A 21,182-nucleotide genomic window follows, 5' to 3' on the forward strand; every position below is an offset into this window, starting at 1 on the left:
CTTAGTAAATGCGTGGCTCTGCTGGAACCAACAGCAGACTCTTTTAAATTAAAGATATATATTGTGAAGGAGGAAATGCAACGGTTCCCATCCATTAGAACAGAATTCCTTTGGTAATGAAAGGGAGGATGGCATTTTGCACAGACCAGGGGCACAGGCACAAGCTGGGAGAGCCCTGGTATGGGAGCAGTCAGCTCTAGTAAGAAGAAGGAAAGTGCTTCTTCTCCCCGATGTCTTTCCACCAAGACAGTCCCACCCCACCACAAAATCAGGCTGACAGGAAGGGGATACTCCTCTCCCAGGAACAGAGGGCCCTGCTCACCTTTCCCTTCAAACATGCCGATGAGCTGTGCCCCCATGGCCATGGCCACGTTGGAGATGAGGCAGGATGCCAGCTTCTGGCTGTGGGACATCAGGTCGTAGCGGGGCGAGATGAAGAAGTAGGGGATGTAGGAGAAGAAGTAGAGGAAGCCACCAGCTGCAGCTGCAACGTTTGCTGCCAGCAAGGGGAAAAGCAGAAGGGAAAATGTCAGGGTGATGGCACCCAGCACTCCTCACCAGCTTCCCATCCAGGGACATTCTAGATTTGTGCACAAAGCATGGTTATGTGGGGGCAGGACACACCAACATCCCACAGCAAGGCAGGAGCCTGACACCAACCCCAACCCCATGGTGGGCAGCTGCAGGAGCCCCCTGCGCATCCCAGAGCAGAGTCTGGGGCCAAGCCAGCCGGATGAGGCCCTAAGACAGGAGCGGGTCATAGTACCAGGGAATGGTCTGGGTTGGAAGGGACACTAAAGACCACCCTGTCCCCACCCCGCCATGGGAAGGACACTTTCCACTAGACCACACTGCTCCATACCCCATCCAGCCTGGTCTTGAGCATTGCCAGGGATGAGGCAGTCACAGCTTCTCTGGGCACCCTGTGCCAGGGCCCCACCACCCTAACAGCCAAGAATTCCTTCCCATATCCCACCTATCCCTGCCTTGCCCTCTGGTAGTGGAAAGCCATTTCCCCTTGTCCTGTCCTCCAGGCCCTTTCTTCACACCCTTTAAAGTTTGAGCCTGCTTTGCTTTTTCTCCTAATTCTATCTCACAGCAGGAAAAGAGTAAATAATTCTAGTGGGCACTCAAACCACTACATTAATTGGTGCCGTGACTCAGATATAGAAATTGTCGAACCTGAAACCCCTACACAGCCTTCGTCTCAAGTCCTTCTCCAGCTCTCCTGGAGCCCCTTTAGGCCTTGGAAGGGGCTCTGAGGTGTCCCTGGAGCCTCCTCTTCTCCAGGTGAACACCCCCAGCTCTCCCAGCCTAAATCCAGAGTAGAGGAGTTCCAGCCCTTGGACCTGCTCTGGTTTGGGAAGCAACAGCATCCACATTCCTTTCTACACACTCTGCAGAAAATGCAGCCAAAACTGGGAAGAAATGCCCAAGTCTAAGTGGTCAATAACAAAAGAAGGCAGTGGGGGGGGACTCACCTCGTGAGAAGAAGGTGCTCACCATGAAGTTGAAGGAGATGGAGGAGATGGAGAAGATGGCAAGAAAGGTGAACACCAGGGTGGGGTCACTGTTGGTGAGCACCGCTCCCTGTTCGCTCACCTGCCAAGAAAATCTTGTGAAGCCCAGAGCTGCTGGAGCCATCTGTGGCTTTAGCAGCACAGACCTGATGTTCTCCAAGTGCTGGAGACAAATTGAGATGGGTGAGAACACCCAGAAACTCCCAGACCACTTCAGAGGGAGGATTGCCCTTGTGTGATGCAGGGTCTAAGGAGCAGGGAACACCCCAGCCAGCACCCAGACAGCCCCCTCCTGCTTCCCCTGGTGTGGGCACATCCAGAGGGGAGAGCTCGAGGCCCTCCAGAGGCTGTGGGAGCGGGGTGGTCCTGCTCTGCATGCAGAGTCCCTGGGGCTCCAATCCCCACCTCCTTCCCTGGGGAGTCACCCCTGCCATGAATGCAACTGTGGGGCAGCACTGCCCATCTCAGTCTGGGAAACCCAAACTCCAGTCTCTGGAGGAGCCCTGGGACACCAGGACAGTCCCATGGTAGAGTGGCCCTGTCATCCCTGTGCCTTGCCCCACAGCTCATGGCCTGGGGACAGACGCTCACCTTGGGACAGACGCTCACCTTGACACAGAAGAGCACAGTGACGAAGAACACGGACACCAGGAGGAAGAGGAAGAACATGAGGAACCAGGCACTCCAGTGCAACCAGTTGCTGAGGCCCATCATGTGCATGTACTCCTGTGGGAGGTCACAGTGTCAACTAGGGCTGCACCTACACTCCCCAGGCACGACTGGGGCAAGGCAGAGGTGGCTTTGCCTTGTGGCACAAGCAAAGAGGTGGCAGCCTCAGGGACCACCAGAGTGATCCTGCACAGCCACGAGCATGGCATGGTGTCCCCCACCTCCCCAGACAAGGGCTGCCACCACTGCAGGAATCCCCAGAGAGCTGAGCTGAACCCAAACCCAGAGAGTGCCAGTGGTGCCACCGGGGCCACCCAGCACAGGGCAAGACACCCAACATCTGGGGAAAGACAAAACAAGCTGTGGCAACCATGCAGCCGAGCTCCAGGCGCTCCCACAGCACATGCACAACGCACAGGCAAAAATCTTCCTTCCAACAGGCTGAACTCTTGAATCCACGAACTCAGGAACCCACACATGTTGCCCTCTCTCCCAGCCCAGGAGAAACACCATCCCTGTGGTCCCGCACCTCCAGGTTGGACTGCCAGGAGAGCCCAGCCTCCTCACGGCAGCAGGATTAGCAAGATTCTTCCCTGGGGCTCACTAATCCACTGCCATCCTTACCTCATGCTCACGGGCCCCTGCTCACACATCCAGCAAGGATTTTGTTCCTAATCTAAAGACATCATCCATTGGGAAAGGCAGCAGAGGGAGAGGAGCACATCCCAGCGCTCACCTTCAGCTTCTTCTCCTTCTCGTGGACGACGGCACGGACGATGTTGAGCGAGGTGTAGGTGAAGCTGAGCATGAGCAGCAGCGGCAGCTGGTTCTGGATGGCCAGCAGGAAGAGGTCATTGACATAGGCTGGGAAGGGGAAGCGCTGCACCACCACAGTGATGTTCTCCAGCAGGCTGGCAGAGCTGGCACTGGCGTGGTATTGCATGATGGCCCTGTCCACTGCGTGCTGCACTGCCAGGAATCCCTCCCGGAGATAACCTGCATGGCAAGAACCACTGGGAATAGAGACAGGTCTGGGCTTTGGAGGGACAAACAGTCTTTGTGGGAAGGATTGCATGGGAAGAAGAACAGGGACTAAAACTGGAGTGCAGAGGAAAAGCAATATAAGCATCACTGTGACACAGGGGACTAGGGAAGGATTGATAACCACAGCAAATTCACGGAATCGCTGGTTTGGGTTGGAAGGGACCTAAAGTTTACCTTGTTCCACATCCTGCCATGGGCAGGGCCACCTTCCACTAGACCAAACCAGTATCTTGCATAACCACGACTTAGAAGGAGCTGCCAGCAAAACTGTTCATGGTTGCTGTCCTGCAGCATGGCTGTGACTTCGTAATGGGGAGATTCTCTGCCACCATAAACCACCCAAGTCACTGGGCTTGTGTTTCACCCCTTTTTCTTTGTAAACCAAATGAATAAATAATACCATACTGGTTGCAGTGAGAAAAGGTATATCCTGTGACTCACACACGTTGCTTAAATTTTTGTGCATTAGAAAACACTGAAAATATTTTAATTTCCCAACAGCATCTCCCACGTGGGAAGGGACCCACAAGGATCATGAGTCCAACCCCTGGCCCTGCACAGACACCCCAACAATTCCACCCTGTGCATCCCCGAGAGTGTTGTCCAAAAGCTTTTGAAGCTCTGGCAGCCTTGGGGCTGTGCCCATTCCCTGGGGAGCCTGGGCAGTGCCCCAGCACCCTCTGGGGAAGGACTTCTCCATATATCCAATCTAAACCTCTCTTGACACAACTTTAGATAACAAAATAAACTTAAAATAGTTTGTTTTTAAGTGGAATTGTGCCAAGTGTTACCTGAACAGGAACTTAAGTTCTCTTACAAAACCCCAAACGAACATTTTGAACGTCAGTGGGCTAAAATGACCCACAGAGAGAGAAGATAAAAGTGGAATTATGAGATTGGGAACTTTGTTTGATATTAACTCAAGTACTGAGCAAACACTCTGGGGCTCTGCTTTATTTGCACACTGTGAGCAAAACCCGTTCACCAACTTCCTCGCCCTCATTCTCCCTGGACACTGCAATCGAACACAGAGGGAGAAATCCCACGGAAGGAAATATTCCCTTTGCCACCACAGAAGTTCCCAAAAATCCAGTCCTAAGCCAGCACCAGCTCCAACAATGTCCCTGCTGGCTCCTGCTCTGCCAGTGGTTTGGCTGCCCTTAAATACCTCAAACCACAGAACTGCTCTATTTACTTTTTAAGTACTTAAGCAGTACACTAAACACTGGGCAGTTTGGATAGTGAAATAAAATTTCCATTAAAAATTGAAATGGGAAAAAAATTAAATTTTAAAATTATTCATGCACATTAAAATTTATTCTTATCCAACTCTGCTCAGCAGAGGTGCCCAGAGGCCAAGGAGTGCCCATGAAGTCACAGGATAAAATTTAAATAAAGGATAGCTATAAGGAATATAACAAAATTGTAAATATGGTCCAGTTATATCTCAGGAATAAATAATAGTTCAACAAAATAAAGACATATGATTTAATATATACATAAATATTAAGGTCTATAGCTAATAATCAATTAATATTTCAATATAAAATTAAAATTGTGCTATTATTTGATAAATTGTTTATATATGCATAGAACTGAGTATAAACATATATACCAACACATAACCATTTAACTATTTCTGTCTTCATAAAGATTTATATGTAAATTTACAATTTTTAATATCTATATAAATATTTAATCACTTGCCTGTATTTATATAAAATAAATATACGCTTATAACAAACAAATATTTAATTGTTTGCCTTTCTACAGATATAAATTTAATGCTGGTGTAAATATAAATCAATGCTTCATGACAATTAACTGAATTTAATTATTTCTTTTAAATGAACCTATTTATTTAAAAGCTTGGAGCCTGCCAAGTGCTGTAGGAAGGTGACCCCATGTCCTCCACCGTGCTCACCTGGTGTCCCCCCATCAGCAAACTTGGCCTCGCGGGGCCCGGGCAGCTGGAAGAGCGGGAAGAGGTAACTGGTGTGCCAGTCCCGGTCCAGGTTGGGGTTCAGCCCCGTCTGCTCGCTCCGCGGGGCATTCCTCGGGCTGTACTTGAAGCGCAGCTCATACTCCACCTGCAAGGAGCACACGGAGGGTCGGGGGTGGGTGGGACAGACAGCAGTGACACCTGGATGACAGCTGGGTGGGGGATGCTGTCCCCACCTTCCCCTCGCTCACCTGGAGGGGCAGCGGGGCCGAGCTGTGCGGGAAGTGGTGCCGGAACACGACGGCAGCCAGGACGCTGCCCGAGCGGTTGTCCAGCCTGACGTACTCCTCGAAGTCCCGCTCCGAGGGGAAGCCCTGAGCTGTGGAGGGGAAAACAGGAAGATGAAGGGATGGAGCACAGCAATGCAGCATGCATTGGTGCTCAGCCATCACCAGGAGCATCGTTGGGTCCATGAGAGGAGGGATGTGCCGTGCCTGCTGTCAGACACGGGGGAGTTGCACAGGATCCTGCCCTGTGTATGCATGCAGACATTCTTCCTCCTTGAGAGTAGGAGTCAGCTTTCCCACAGAAAATCCTAACAGTTTGGAACACCAAGCGCTAAAATTTTCTGTGCCAAAAGATTTCCAAAAATACTCTTTCACAGGGAAGCAGTGCCACCTTCTTTAACTGTTTTAGGGTGATATTTTTCTAGATGGAAACTGCAATAAAATGAGACTAAAAAGCAACCCAAAATCTGGTCATTTTAGTGGGAAAAAAAAAAAATCGAACTGTAGCCTTGAAATTCAGAAAAAAAATGGTGTTCCAGGAGCATGAGGATTTAGAATCAGTCACAGAATGGTTTGGGCTGGAAGGGACATGGAAGACCATCCAGCTCTAAGACCCTGCCATGGGCAGGGACACCTTCCACTGGGCCAGGCTGCCCAGAGTAAAGATTCACACCAATTTCTAGGGTGGAAGGGGCAGTCCCAGCCCTGCTCACCTCTGATGTTGATGGGCAGAGCTCTCTCCACCGCCTCGGCGATGCTCCGGACGGCGCTGCTGTTGGAGGGGACATAGGCCAGCTCCCAGGGGTTGCTGGCATGCTGGGAGGAGAAGAAGCTGGGCAGGTCATCCACAGACTCGGTGGGATAGAGGGTGGCGTTGGGGTGGCTGACGGAGTGCACGCGGTGCCGCAGCGCAATCAGGATGGCAGCGAAGAGCAGCGGCAGGCACACCTCGATCACCGTCACCAGGATCTGCCGCTTCTGCAGGGCAGGGGAAAGATACAAATACGGGCGTAAGGATATAAAATATATTATGTATCTATATATACACAGACATCTAGATATCTACCATAGGTATGTATCTATACACAGACACCTATCCATATACAGCACACTCTCTGTCTCAAGAGATAAAAAAGAAGATGCAAACGCAATGTAGATGAGCACAGTCACGAGGTTCAGGGCATGAGAACACCAAGAAGCAATAGCATTCTTACATTCCACAAGATTTCACAACCTGGGTTTTTCCAGAGGCCAGGAATGACACTGTGCTGGTTCCCACATCCTTGAGGACTCTCCAGCCCAGGTGTCCCCTACCCTAAGCATTACTCCAGCTCAAACCAGCCTCCATCACAGCCTTCCTCACCACGCTGCTGGGTTGAATGACCAAGGCTGGTCCTTTGCTTCTTCCCTGTGCCCTGGGGCTCTGCCACGTGCAGCAACACTGCTGGAAACAGTGCAACTTTTCCTGCTGGAGCTGAGTTGCTCCAGGCAGCTGGACATGGGATCTGTATCCCAGGATGGGGCCCAGCAGAGCCTCTGGCTACAGGATGGCTACAGCACAGCAAGCACATCCACGGGCATACCCAAGCCACCGTTGCACATCACACAGTGGCTCATATTTTTAATTGAGGATCAAACAATTGGAGAATGAATACAAGCCCTGCACTCTACCTCTCCTGCACAAGCCCCCTACCTAGTAACACCCCCCACCAACACAGGTTTATTAGCATCCAACCCAGGTCAATTAGCATTTCAAACTGGTGTCCCAGGGGAGCTGTGGTCATCTGAGCAACCTGGTCTAGTGGAAAGTGTCCCACCCACGGCAGGGCAGTGGATGGATAGTCCCTTCCAATCCAAACCATTCTGGGATTCTGTGATTTCCTCCTGCAAACCGAGCTGTCTTCACCCCAGGCCAGGCTCAAGAGCAGCACAGCACACTCAGCCTCAGCCACAGCAGTGACAGCTCAGAGATATCCCTGGCCACAGGGGTTCATGGCTGCTCAGTCAGAGCACGTGCCTGGAGCAGCAGCAGCATTATTAACCTTTTCTAAGGCCTCTGGCTAATGCGGCCTTCACAAGACATGGGGATTTGCCATCTCTCCTTTGCAAAGCTGAGAAGAGACGCACCACTGGGAAGGAGGAGCACCAAGAGCTTTAGTCTCAAAACTTTGCCGTCTCAGCAACTGGATTTTATCCAGCAGCCAGTGGGCAGGCTCAGGTGGGCAGAGTCTCCAGTGGGGCAGGTAGGGAGCCCTGAACACAGCCTGGATGTCCTGGGAAGGGAGACAGCCCTGCAGGAGCCAGGTTGAATGGCATCTTGGACAGTTTGTCAGGAGATGATACAGGGCCTACCATTACCCTGGCTCTCAGCACCCACAGCCAAAGCCCAAAACACCTCTTGGGGCTTCCCTTGGGAGGAACAGTTTGCTCTAGCCATAGCCAGCCCTGGCAGCATAGGTAGGAGGCAGCAGCTTTGGTCAGGCAGAGAAAAAGGAGCTTTCCCAAAGCCACATTCATAAAAGCGAACGCTGCAGATGTCTGATGGGTTTATAATGCAGCCCTGGCAGCCCAGCTGCCTCCCGCTGATTTACTATTGCACCTAAGCTCTCCCTGTCTCCTGGGCTGCCTCCAGAACAGCTCTCTGCCTCCCTCAACTTGCAGACTCACACACATTCACCAGCCTTGAGGCAGAAATCATTCAAGCGCTGTATTCCAGAGGTGACAGGGATACTCATCCAGAATCACCACCGTCGCCAGGCCGGAGCAGCTCTGGAGAGCCACGTGTGCCAGCATCCATCCTCACAGTGGGGTGGGGGTGACGTGGGAGCTCTGTGTCTTTATCAGGAACAGGACTTTTAGCTGCATTCCCGCACACTAGACCAGAGTCAGCTCGTGGCCTTGGAAAACACGCTGAGATGTGCCCCCACCCTGGAGCACACCCAGAAAACAATGCTTTCCCCCTGCAGAGGGGATGGGGGATGCTCCTGGCTGCAAATGAGCCCTGCTGCCAGTCCCTTTCATCCCCTGTGGGCCCTGCTCCCTGTTCTGCGCCTGCCGGAAGGCCGGGTGCAGCCGGCACTTCCCTCTTCCTTTGGTTTATTTTTACAGCAACGCTGTGCTGAACGACAGACGGGTAATTGAAAGCATAAAGCCAGGCTGCAGCCACCCCTGCTCCCTCCTCTTCCCCCGCACTCTGCCAAGACTGGCTCTGGGTCCCAGAGGAGCCACAGCATCCGCCCAGGAACACCCACACGCTGCTTAAAGGGGCTGCAGCCTTGGCCAGCACCAGCTGGGACCTGCTGGCCCTGAGGTCCCCAAATCCCTTAGCACCACCCAGCTGCCACGGTGGGTGGTAGTGGGTGCCAGTAGTTTAATATCTTTAAGACCCCTAAAAGCTGCTCCTGAAAGAAAGCAATAGAGGAAAAAAACCCCAGTGGGTTTTGGAGGCACCAGCACTTTCAGAGGAAGCTGTGCAATGAGAAGCTCAAAAAACCCCACTGTCACGTGGGTGGGGAGTGGGTCACCCTGTCCCAGGAGAACGGGAGCTGAGCTCATTGCCAGAGGGCAGGCGGGGGATGCTGGGGACAAGGAAACTGAGTACATAGCACAGCCCATAAGGTCACACAGCCCAGCACGGAAGACACCACGTGCACAAATAACCCAGCTTTCCTCCTTTCCTCCTCTCCAGCCCTGTGTCCACGAGGGAGGTTTCTTGGAGGAGCCAGAGGCTGGGCAAGCTCTGATATACACCCCCATCTAGCAGTGTCAGAAGCAGCCCCTGGCCAGAGTGCTAGCCTACCTGTAGGATGTAGTTCTTCCAGAGCAGCAGCCTGAACTGCCTGAGCACAACCATCCTCCCATCAGAAGGGGTCCAGCGCTGCCACCACTGCTCCACAGGACCCTGGAGGAGAGGACAGAGCTGTGAGTGCCAGGTGCTGGCGGAGCTGGGCAGTAGGAGGGCAGCAAGATCCCACCCACATCCAGCCCAGGGCAGCTCTGCTTCCAGCCTGGTGCCACAGCAGCTGGCTTAACCCCAAACAGGGCAAAATAACCATTGTGTTCCCTCTCCTAAGAGTAAGAGCCCCTGGTTGCTGGCATGGCTGTTCCCAGAGACGGAAGCTGCTGCTTGAATACCCAACCTGGGTCCCTCCCAGCAGCAGACAGGAACAGCTTTCCTCGAGCTGCAGGAGCACAGGGTTACAGAAGCGCAAACACCACCCCCAGGAAGGCCGTCAAACCTCTGGCAGCCCATTATTTCGGGATGGGTGGAGATTCCAAGTTGTGCCTCCACCTCCTGCCGTGTGAAGGGCTGGTTCTGCACCACTGCCGGTGCTTTCCCAGCAGAAACTCTGCTCGGAGAGGCAAGGATGAGAAAAGGGCAGGGAAGCGCAAGGGAAGGTCGGTGCTTGACGACGATCCCCCGCCACCTCCTCCCCCTCTCAGGAAGTATCCGCCATCCCTTCAAGTTGTTTGTGTCTCCGTTTGCAGTGGCATTTCCTGATAGAGCACTGCTGTCCCACCAGAAGACTGGCTGGGATTTTGAGCTTGCAGAGCGGCATGGAGAACGAAGGGCAGCCCTGACACAAGCAGAGCCTCCTGGCCACGCTGCCAGACTCTCGGCAGCCCCCACCGAGCACTGCCAGCCTCTGAGCACGGCAAATCCCGACGGGATCACAGCGGGCAGCTGCCGGGGTCAGCTCCGAGCCGGTGCTCCAAAGCCTGGCAGCACTGAAAGCTGCCACAGGGACGGGGACAAGCACATAATCCACGAACAACGCCCTGGCAGATGCTCCACAGCACGTTCTCCAGCCCTGCCTGGGATGGCAGCAGCTCCTTGGATGCAGCTGGCACCCAGCAACCCCAGCAGGGGTTTCAGGGTGCCACAGCAAGAGGAGGGGAGGTTGCTGACCCAGCCTGCCAACCCTGACTCCCGGGCCGGTGCTGGTGAACGCACACAGCGAGCACAGCTCCGGTGGCGACAGAGCTGCAGCAAGAGCAACCTGAGACTCACACAGGTGAGCTGCAGGCACAGCAACGCCCACCTGCCTCACCTGCTCTCTGCCACCAGCTCCTTGAGCTGTCCAGGAGCCTTCTCCAGCCTTGGCACACACCTTCCAGCCCCAACCCTAAACCCAGGAGCTGCCTTCTGCCCAGGCACACACATTCCCAGGCTCAGCCCTAAGGCCAGGAGCCTTCTCCTGGCTTTCCAAGCACCTTCCCAGCCCCAATGCTAAACCGAGATGTGTTCTCAGAGCACAAAAACCCCACTGTCTCTGCCACTCCGTGCACAGAAGACAGATTCCACGACAGCAGGGACATCTGTGTTCGAGGATCTTTCTCCAGTCAGGAAAAAGCAGAAGAGATCTTATGCTTCAGCCCCAAAAAGTCCATCACAATCCCCACCCAGAGCAAGCAGCAAAGGAATAGCAGCAATGGGGACTTCAGCCACCTCACAAAGTGCCATGTCTCCAGCTGACCTCTGCTCCACATGTGGCCAAGCACAACACTCCATGCTGTGCCACAAGATCCCTTAGCAGGTCCCACAGGCCCACACACACATACCCCACATGGCAGCATCTGAAATGCCCCCCAAATAAGCCCCCCCACCCCCAAGCAGAAACCTTTGTCATGCACCCCCTTGAAAAAATCCAGAGCAAACCACGGGAATCAAAGTTGTGGCTCACTTTAAGGAGTACAAATGCTGCAGGTCAGGCAGGAGCAGGCTGTAGCCCTTGCAGAGATCCCAAATCCTGCTCGCCCCGCCACACCCTCAAACTCAAACTGTCCCCCTGACCACCCCCACGGGTCTTACGGTTGCTGCTGGGAAAATGTCAAGCAGCTCTTGGGTAACACAAACACTATGCAAAGGCTGAAAACTCCATTATTGCCAATAAATATTTTGCAAGTTTTTAAGTGTTCCAAGAAAACTCGTTCTGGACCTTTCACTTGCTGGAGGATGAGAGAAAGAAGAAGCTAAGTTACAAAAGTTCTTACTAGATTGGAGAGCAAAAATGGTTCTCCAGGCTCTGGCATCCAAAACATGATTTTTTTTGTCCAACCCAAAAGAGAAAACTTGTTTTGGGAGGTGCTGCCTTGATCAGCCCTGAGATGTCCATGACCAGAGGCAGCTCAGGCAGGGCCCAGGGTCCATGTCTGGGCCCATCTTTGGCAGGAAGGGAGGACTGAGTACCACAGGCTGATGATGACCTCGGAGGCACCAAGGTGCCTCACAGGAGGACGGGGGGGCAGCACATTGGATTATCCCCGCCGGAGATGCTTCTGCCTGACCTCAAGCACTACAAGACAAAACTGAACTTCCCACCAAGAGGCAGGGCCAAAGATCTGGGAGAAGAGAGAGGCAACTACTACCAGCTTCTGGGAGAACAACCCAGTTCCTTCTCCTCGCTCTCTGCATGTGACCACAGAAGGAGGAAGGGTCTCCTGAATATGTGGACACATCCTGGCCACCCCCAGGGAGGTCAGTGAGGAAGGAGACACTCTTGCCTACCCACAGCCTGCATGAGTGGATACGAGAGTTATCCTCCCCACCTGGTCCTCACCAGACTCTGTCACAGTACCAAGCTGCGCCGGATAACGTGGTGGCACCAGCTGCCAGCCTGGACCAGAGCTGTTCCGCCAGTGGATTTAGATGAGGACAGGCTGAGGATGGGCAGGGATCGAGGCCACAGCATCCCACCTCCTGACCCACTTCCACACCGCCTCATCGCCGAGAAGTGGCTGTGCCCGGCTGCCGCCTCAGCAGAAAGGGCCGAGCAAAGGCCACATGCTCCCGGGAGCTGGCAGTTATTTTAGAGCACACCCCGCATTTCTGCTCTTCTGATGTCCCGTTCCCATAGAAACCAGCCCTGGAAACGGCAGACGTTGCCTTTTTAATATAAACCCGGCGTTTTCTCCTGCTGGTTGACAGAGACACCGTGTCACCCCTACAAGATGAGCTGCCAGGTGCCTGCACCTCCACAGCCATGCCGAGGAGCACATGGTGCCTGGGGTGGTGGCACCATACATCTGGTGAGGTCAGTCCCTGGGTACTTTCCACACTCTCACTGAAGCAGGAAATTCCTCTCTGCTCCTCACAGTGTCTGTGTTGGAAATTAAACAGCCATAGCAGGGCAAGGACTTTTGATGGCCACTGTTTTCAGGAAGAGCGAGTGATTTCCAAGGCAAGTGTGTCCAGAAAGTACCAGGTCCTGCAAAGAGCAACCAGGGCCAGCAGCCACCAGACCAGCCATGAGTATTCAGTGACACACAGCTCCCACTGCTAGGGTGTTTTCACCTTCTCAGTGTTCAGAGAGATCTGGGAGTCATGATACAGCCAGATCATAAAAACTTCACCTTGGTTGTGCAAACAGTAATAAAACTTTCTAAGAGGCTGTAAGGCTGATGGGGTGCTGGGTGCTGCAGGGACCAGTGACCTTGCAGCCCTCTACAAACCCAACACCCAGTGCCTGACAGATCCGTGAGTCTGGGTTTGACCCAGACAGGAACTTCAGGCCTTGACATAGAGAAGAGAGCTGGGGCTGGATCCTGTTTGCAGAATGAGGGGTTGGCTTGTGCCCAGCTGCTGCTCTGCAGTGGCAGGAGTTCGTGGGCATAGGAAGCCTGGTGGGCTCCATGGGTGTGTCTGTAACTGCCTTTGTGCTGGGGCAGCAGCAGGAGAGGAGGAACAAAGCTGCTGCAAGAGCTGGCCAACGCCTTTGCCTTGAAAACAACATCACTGGTTTGCCCAGCGAGTTTGCAGTTGCCCATAAAACGGGAGGCTCTGCAAATTCACTGGTCTCATGAATCTAGCAAGAAAAAGGTCAGGAGCTCAACACGCGGATTTTTCATTAACCCTTGTACAACCCTGCTCCTGCCCTGCAGTTGCTCAGTGACTGGGCAGGACAGGCCACCCGGGCAGCTGTAAGCAGAGGACAGGGATATCCCTTCTGCTTCTGCTGGAACACTTCTAGGGATGGGGACTCCACCACTGTCCTGGGCAGCCTGTTCCAGTGTCTGATCACCCTTTCCATGAACAAATTTTCCCAATATCCAACCTAAACCTGCCCTGGAACAACGTGAAGCTCTTTTTCTCTTGTTCCACTACTTGTTCCCACGGAGCAGAGTCCGAGCCCCACCTGGCTACACCCTCCTGTCAGGGAGTTGTGGACTGAGAAGGTCCCTCCTGAGCCTCCTTTCCTCCAGGCTGAGCTTCCCCAGCTCCCTCAGCTGCTCCTCATTAGAGTTGTGCTCCAGACCCTTCCCCAGCTCCGTTCCCTTCCCTGGACACGCTCCAGCCCATCAAGGTCTGTCTTGGCATAAGAGACTTTCTCATACCGAGCCAGGGCACCGGAGGCAGAGGGGTCGGCAGATGCCCCCTCGGTCCCCGCAGCCCCGTGTCCCTTTCCCGGCAGGGAGGGGTGGCCCGAGGTCCCCCGGGACGCCGGCAGGTCCCAGCCGGGCGCAGCCCCCCGCGACTGCCGGAACGCGGCCGAGCATCCCCGGCGGAGCCCGCGCGGCGCCGCCTCCATCCCGCGCCTCCATCCGCCGCAGCCTGCGGGGGACGCGACCCGCGCGGGCCCGCGCGGGAGCCACCGCCGGCAGCGAGCCCGAGCCGCGCCGGAGCGCGGAGGCGGCAGCTGAAGGAGCCGGCCAAGGGCCGCGGCGCTGCCGCAGCTGCGGGCGGGGCCGCCCCGCCGACCGGCCGAGAGGCCGCGGCCCCGCGCATCCCCTGCCCCGCCCGACGCCCCCGCTCCTGCTGCCGTCATCCCCCGGCGCTCATCACCCCCCAGCGCCCATCACCCCCCCGTGCTGGTGCTGGCGCTGGAGCCGGTTCCGGCGCCCACCGCCCCCCGCTCACTCACCGGGCCGGGCGGCTCCGGCTGCGGCTCCGGCTCCGGCTCCGTCCGGCCCCGCCCGCGCCCGCCGCGGGAGCGCGGCACCGCGCACGCGCCCGGAGGGGGCGGGACCGGGGCGGGACCGTGGGAGGGTGAGAGAATGCGTGTGTGCATCTGCGTGTGTGTCTGTACGTACACACGTGTGCACGCCTCTGTGCCGCTGTGGGCGTTCATATATATGTGTGTCAGTGTGTGCGTGCCCGTGTGTGCATGACATGTGTGTTTTACTGTGAACCTGTCTGTGAGGTGTGTGTGTGTGTGTACACATCCCTCTGGGTGTGAATTCTCAGTGTGTGCACGCACCCCCCTGGGCATTGCATGCACCGGTGTGTGTGTGCATAGGGCACTGTGCACCTGTGTGTGCCTCAGGCATTGCGCGTGCCAGGTGTAAATGTGCACCCGTGCCACTGTGTGAGTGCACACCTGGGTGTTGCACAGCTGTGTGCGCATGCACTGGGCATTGCACGTGTGCCAGGTGTGGGACACACACATTCACACGTGCCCACTTGGACACCCGAGGGTGTGTAGGGCTCTGTGCGTGTGTGTAGGGGCTGTGGCGTGTGTATGTGACAGGAGCTCACACGCACTGTTGGGGGCACTGGCTATGAGCAGCCCTGGTGATTCCCGGTGCAAAGTCAGTGCTGCCATGTCCGTTTGTCCGTCCACCCCACTCCCGAACAGCAGCACTCCACACCGGGCCCTGCCCTGGTGCCCTGGTTTTTAGAAGCAGGTACCAGCCCCTGTGTGTTGGAATGCAGCACTCCCGGGCCACTCCAGGGGTCAGGTGGAATTTCCAGATAAGGATGAAAGTGCTGGCGGTGGAATTGGGGCCACAGTTGCTGTGAGACTGTGCACAGTCTGGCTGCCCTGCCTGCCCTGCCTGCTGGCTGCCAAGCTGGCAGGGGAAGTGCTGCTGGTGCTGAGAACACCAAAGTGGAGAAAGTTTGCACAGTGTGGGGAGAGGGAGGAGGAAGAGAAGGGTGAGGAAAGGGGACTGCAATGGGGACAAGGACAGCCATGGCTCGAGGCAGCTCTACTGAACAAGGGACATGGGGTAACCCTTGGACAGCTGTCTGGTGCTGGGGGGATGTGGGGTGCCCCAGTGATCCCAGCCTGCCCCAGGCCATGACAGGCAGGAAGCAGGGCAGCTCCCAGCCACAGCCACTGCCTTCTTCCACATGATAAAGAGAAGGAATTCAGGCATCAGAACAGGCTGCTGAGAGAAGTGTGGAGTCCCTGGAAGTGTTCAAAAATCATGTAGATGTGGCACCTGGGGACATGTTTTAGTGGTGGCTTTGGTAGTGCTGGAGGAACAGCTGGACTTGATCTTAGAGAGCTTTTTCAACCTAAATGATTCTATAATCCTACGATTCTATAATTTTTGGGGTCTCCGTGTAGCTGAATGCCACAGTGATGGCTTTGAGTATGATTGCTTTGGAAACTGTGCTCCTCTCTGATCTTGGGGATTTTTGTAGCTGCTTGCTGGACCCTGGCTGGCCCTGGGAGAGGAGGAAATAAGCTGAGAACCAGGGCAAGGATAAAGGTGTCTGGGTATGGGAGCAGGAATCAGCAGCATTGGTGTTAAGATGAGGCCTGGACAAACAGAGAGTGACACTCGTGACTGCACTGCCAGGACCCCACTCTCCACCTTGGTGCCTTTGATCCTGGTGATGGCCAAAGCTAAATTTTGGCTCCCTGGAGCACCTGGAGCAAGTCACAGCTGTGGGTCTGGCCCAGGATGGGGTGCTTGCAGTTGAAGTTCTGACTGTCTGGTCTCTGCCCAGATCCCATCTCCCACTGGGCTGCACTGGGAGAGGCCTGGACCCAGAGCTGCAGCGGGGAGCCCTGTTCGTGTCCTCCCCTGGCTGGTTCCACAGACACCAGAGGAACTGAAGCTGTCTCCCATGGGTGACTGAGCAGCCCCAGACCACAGCAAAGCTTCCCTTCTCACACTCATGTCCTTAGCAGCACACAGCACAGCTCATTACAGTGCTCAGAGGCAGGAAAGAGCTGCCTGGCTCAGAGGTGTTATCCCTCAGCAGAGCCACATGAGCGTTTTGAGATGCAGATGATGCAGGTTGGCCAGGCGTGGGGATGGCACGTGCCTTCCCTCCAAGCATGGCCTGGCTGAGGGCTCATCCTCTCCCTGTCTGCCTTCCCCCATCATGTGTCACCCTTCTGCATGGCGTCCTGCTGTGGCCACCTCGGGAATGGTGTGGTCTTGCTCAGCGTCTGCATCATCACAGGGCCCCTGGCCCTGTCTCAGGTGATGCCAGCAGCCAGCTGAGTAGTCACAGGTAACTGTGGGCCTCGGGAGTATCTGGGACAGTCATTGCCTGTGGTGACACGCTGGCAGCTCATGCCAGCCCAGGCTGAGCCACCTGTCCACACCCCTGCTCAAGCCTGGGTTTAATCCTCCCCAATTACAGCTGCCTCAGTTCTCCCTGTGACCTTCCCTGTTGCCTCACACAGCGCCTCTCCATGCCTGCCTTTGAAGGAAGCTTAGCCATTAGATCAAAACAAAAATCTTGCCAAAGAAAGTATTTACAGGCTCTTCATGGTGCCTAGAACAGAAGACAGGAGATGTTGCAATGAGGTGCAGTGGCATTGCAGTGACTCAGCTCACACCCAAGGCTGGGATTGTGCAGGAGACTCAGCAGGAACACGGGAGAAATCCAGAAAAAGGCAGGATCAGGCAGTGAGGAATCAAGCAGTGGGGATCAGGCAAAGAGGAGGCAGGAGGGACATCAGGGATTAGGTAGTGAGGAAGCAGTTGCCTGGGGATGTCCCTCTCTAACCTCTCACATCACCCCCTGTGCCAAACTTGTCAACCCTGCTCCTTCTGCCTGCTGCTGGCATCTGTGTCCCTGAGATCATGGCTCAAGCTGTTCTCCACCACCTTTACTTGTTGGTTGTTGTCACCCCCGTCTCCCATGGGGTTATTCCCAAGGGGCAGCAACAGGGGCCAACCTGTCAGCGGCAGTGGGGTCAACCATCCTGCTGCTTCAGACCATCTGGGTTCAGAGACCCCAGCCCTGCTCACCCCATACGTGGTTTCAGGGTTTAACCTTTGTTAAAGGTGCTGGCTGGCTCATGAAACCATCTTATCTCTGTCCATCAAGGACATCAAGGACCTCGCCTTCCCCATCCAAACAACATCCAAAACACAGGAGAGGTTGGCAGGGGTGCTGGGCGGGAGGGGTGTGCCAGTGAGTCCCCAGGCCAAGTCCCCAGGCCAGCTATGCCAGTGTGGGCCTGGCACAGGGTGCTCTGGCCCCTCATCTCTCAGTCAGCAGCCAAATGCAGGCATTGGGAAGAGGAACTTGGTTAAGTAATTCTTCCTTCAGTTCCTCTGTTCTCCCCACGGCCCTGCCACCCTGGGCAGTATCCAGGCAAGGATTTTGGCTGGGATTCACTACCACTGTCCTTGTGTGACCACATCTGCATTGCTCCTTGTCCTCCATCCCAGCCTCCTGATGCTCCCTGCAAGGGAGGAAGGAACATGAGCAGGGCATACACCCCATGATGCCCAGTGGCACCTTCCTCCAGAGCAGCTGGTGGCTCAGGGCCATGCAGCGAGGGCTTCCTTGGACACATCCTGGGAGCTGTGGTGCCGGGACAGACACACCAACTTCTGTTGAGAGCATTTTCCATCTTGTCTTCATTTCTTCCCATCCTTAACTTTGCTGCAGTGCTGCGGTGCAGCCCTGGGACTGGCAATTTTTACCCTGAAGTGCCATTGTCCAGGAGTAAAATTCCAGGACTAATATGGGTGAGTGGATCCAACACCTTCTCTTGCTCCCCGAGACTTGTCAAGGACCAGATCTCTTGGGCTTCTTTTCCCCAGGGTGGATTCCCTATTCCCTTTTACCCCAAGGCATCCCAGCCTGCAGCCCTCCAGTCTTGGCTGCCAGGTTGCAGTCTCCTGGTGTATCACTTTGCCCTTTAAGTGCTGGGAAGATGCACAGTGAAACAGACTCCCCTTGGAGTGCTCAGACACAGGAAAATCTCCATGGGCTGCGAAGGATGACATGGGAGGAAGCTTTCCAGAATACCTGCTGCTCTTCCTAATCCCTGCTCTCCTCAAGTGTCATTTCCCTGGCAGTGCTCTGCAGGGAGCTGGCACAGTTTCTGCCCACACCAGCCTTCAGCAAAGTGTCCCCAGGGTGTCCCTGCTCTGTCCCTGTGTCCCTCCTGGGGATTACAGTGCTCCAGGCCCTTGACAGACCCTGGTGCATCACCAGCATGGAGGAGATGCGGCTGGGAATTTCAGCTACCATTGCTCCTCTGTGCCTGGGTGAGCCTCCTGCAGCATGGCCTGGGACACATGGGCAGGCTCTGCCGGCACTGCCCGCAGGCAGCCTGGTTGTCCCTTCAGCCCAGAGAGGCAGCTGGTGTCCCCAGGGCCACTTCCCACGGGCGTGCCAATAGCCAGTATCTCTTATGGCTGCTGGACTGGAGCTGGCAATCTGGAGCTGAAAGGGTTCCAAGGCCTCTCCCAGGACTCTAGCATGGCTTCTCAAGAGGCATCACTTCAGGATCCAAGAGGTGTGTAAATAAAAAGGAACAGCCTCATTTCATTAAGAGGTTGAAGAACTGGCAGCTTTGGGCATTCTGTCAAGCTCAAAGATCTCTGCCAGCACCTAAATCCGATAAGTCACGTGTTTGGGCTGCTGGCAATGTGCTGGGAAGCCAGGGGTGAGATAAGGGAGACATAACTGAGATAGCACCAAGGAAACTCCTGCGGGGGGGAGACATGGATCTTTCTGTTGCCACCCCAGCTGTCTGCACTTTCCCAGAGGGCACAGCAGCACAGACTTGGAGGTGGATTCAAGGATCCTTGTGGGTCCCTTCCAACTCAGGATATTCTGTGACTCTGTCAGACCATCCTCAACATGCAAAGGCCACAGGAAGACAGGTCTTGTCCTAAAAATTGATACTTTTCCCTCTTCTGAGAGCAAGGGAGAGTTAAAAATTCACCTAACCCACTGCTTTAGAGGAGGCTGGAACAGGGCAGGCAGTGCTGCAGGTTGCTGCCTATGGGGGTGGAATTTCAGCTTACAGATAAACCAGAGAAACTTGGGGGACAGAGGGAACATCTCCAGGAGAGATGAGCTCTGCCTAAAGGAAAACAAAACTGGGGTGCAAACCCTTGAAATGAAACCCTGTGAGGGGTTTTAAATGATGGCTAATGGGTGAGATGGGTGAGCAGTGCAACAGGGAATTATCCAGGGGTAAATCCTTCCCTGGGAGAGTGATGAAGCCCTGGTACCTCACCCGAGGACTCGAGAGCTGAAAGGTTCAAAGAACCAAAGCTTGACCTTGAGATCTTCTCTGTCATGCTCTCCAGAGGCTCTCCAGGAGCCAGAGCCCTCTGCAGCCCAAAATCCAGACTGGTTTTCAATGCTCGAGGTAGGAAAGAGGGAGCAAATTCCTACTGAGACCAGGCAAAAGGTGCAGTGCTGCAGACACAATCCCTAGTGGAGTAACTGTAGGCACCCACATTGGCCTGCTGATGCAAATTACCAGTTATGAAATTGAGAATTTTGTTAATTATTCCCCTTTTCATCTATGTATTATGGGTTTCTTTTTTATTGCTAAATATTACTTTCAATACTGCACTAAGTATGGATGGATGTTTCTCTTCTCTGATGCTGGCTTGGTAGGTCTTAATATTTCTTAAACAAACAAATCTTAAAAAATCACCTTTACCCACTATTTTCTGTCTGCCTTCCCCTATCACTCTGTTTTTTCAGTTTTTCTTGTGTTTATGGGGTCTGACTTTTTAAAGGACTCCGTATTTCCGTTTACGGCATGGATTCTTCTCTCCCCAAATTAGGTGTAATCAGGTCATGGTCACTGTTCACTAGGCAATCACCAACGAAATTCTAGAGCTATGATCAAGAATTAACAGCTTAAGGAAGTTTAAAAGTTAAAATTGTAATTGGAAGACTTCATAAATCTGCTGAACTAAGGCATTCCCAGCTAAGTCACTGGTCACTGAGGAGGGCTTGGGGACAATGATCTTGATTCAGGAACTAGGGGAAACAAAATACCACCCACCAGCCTGTTAAGGTAAATTCAAACAAAACTGATAAAGGGCTGCTTCTTTTCTGTCAAAATTCTGAGGGGATGCTTCGGTTAACAAAGGAATTGAGGCTGTACCTGTATGGGATGTGGGAAAAGCTGGAACTGAAGTGGTTGTGCAGGGGCTGGCAGTGGAGGTGAAGCAATTCAATGCCTGCCTGCAATGCCAGGGGAAATAACAGAGTGATTGTGGAGTGCAGTGTCCTGATGGCCGAGGTGAGCAGGAATGGAAGACTCCCTCCAGCCTGCCCTGTCGCTCCTGACAGTGTCCAGGTGGTTTGAAAAAAATCACAGCAACAGGCTGCAGAAACCGATTCAAACATATGCCAAGCTTCCCAGAGTCATTTGGCAGAGTTCTGGCTTTGCTGGGACTTTTTGTGTGCTTAGTGAATGTTAGGAACACACTCTGGTGTTTGGAGTGATTGAGAAGTAGCGACCAGCCCGTTGCAGGACGAGGTCTGTGCAGCACACCGTGTCTGGAAATGCTTCTTCCTAGCCCTGCAGCCCCACGGTGGGCTCAGTCAGGGGGTTCATACCCTGGATGTTATTTCATGCTGCCTTCCACCACTGCTCCATCTTCCACCATGGGAACACGGAGCTGACTCCTGCTTCACATTAAGCTTTGGTGGGAGCAGCTGCTCCACTCAGTTCTTCATGCAACGGACAGTCGCCTTCCAGATCTGCTTTGCTCCTGCTTGCGCCCAGTGAGTGTTCCATGGCTCACTGGGGTGGACTTTGA

General features: G+C 54.3%; 1 protein-coding gene across 1 annotated transcript in view; it reads right to left on the minus strand.

The window, feature by feature from the left end:
• The window catches only part of ABCA3 (ATP binding cassette subfamily A member 3), a 32,166-nt gene extending 17,802 nt beyond the window's left edge, over positions 1-14,364 (minus strand). The window contains exons 1-9 of the mRNA XM_066198553.1: positions 14,324-14,364; positions 9,262-9,363; positions 6,176-6,440; positions 5,427-5,554; positions 5,158-5,323; positions 2,926-3,185; positions 2,130-2,246; positions 1,482-1,602; positions 323-496 (exon numbers count right to left, since the gene is read on the minus strand). Coding sequence (XP_066054650.1) covers positions 323-496; positions 1,482-1,602; positions 2,130-2,246; positions 2,926-3,185; positions 5,158-5,323; positions 5,427-5,554; positions 6,176-6,440; positions 9,262-9,315 — 1,285 coding nt within the window. The 5' untranslated portion in view covers positions 9,316-9,363; positions 14,324-14,364. The remainder of the gene's footprint in view (positions 1-322; positions 497-1,481; positions 1,603-2,129; positions 2,247-2,925; positions 3,186-5,157; positions 5,324-5,426; positions 5,555-6,175; positions 6,441-9,261; positions 9,364-14,323) is intronic.
• Positions 14,365-21,182: the final 6,818 nt, after the last annotated feature.

Source organism: Chamaea fasciata, unplaced genomic scaffold (assembly GCF_029207755.1).
Source record: "Chamaea fasciata isolate MVZ Bird 193981 ecotype frontalis unplaced genomic scaffold, bChaFas1.0.hap1 SCAF_16, whole genome shotgun sequence".
In the NCBI taxonomy this organism is placed as follows: Eukaryota; Metazoa; Chordata; class Aves; order Passeriformes; family Sylviidae; genus Chamaea; species Chamaea fasciata.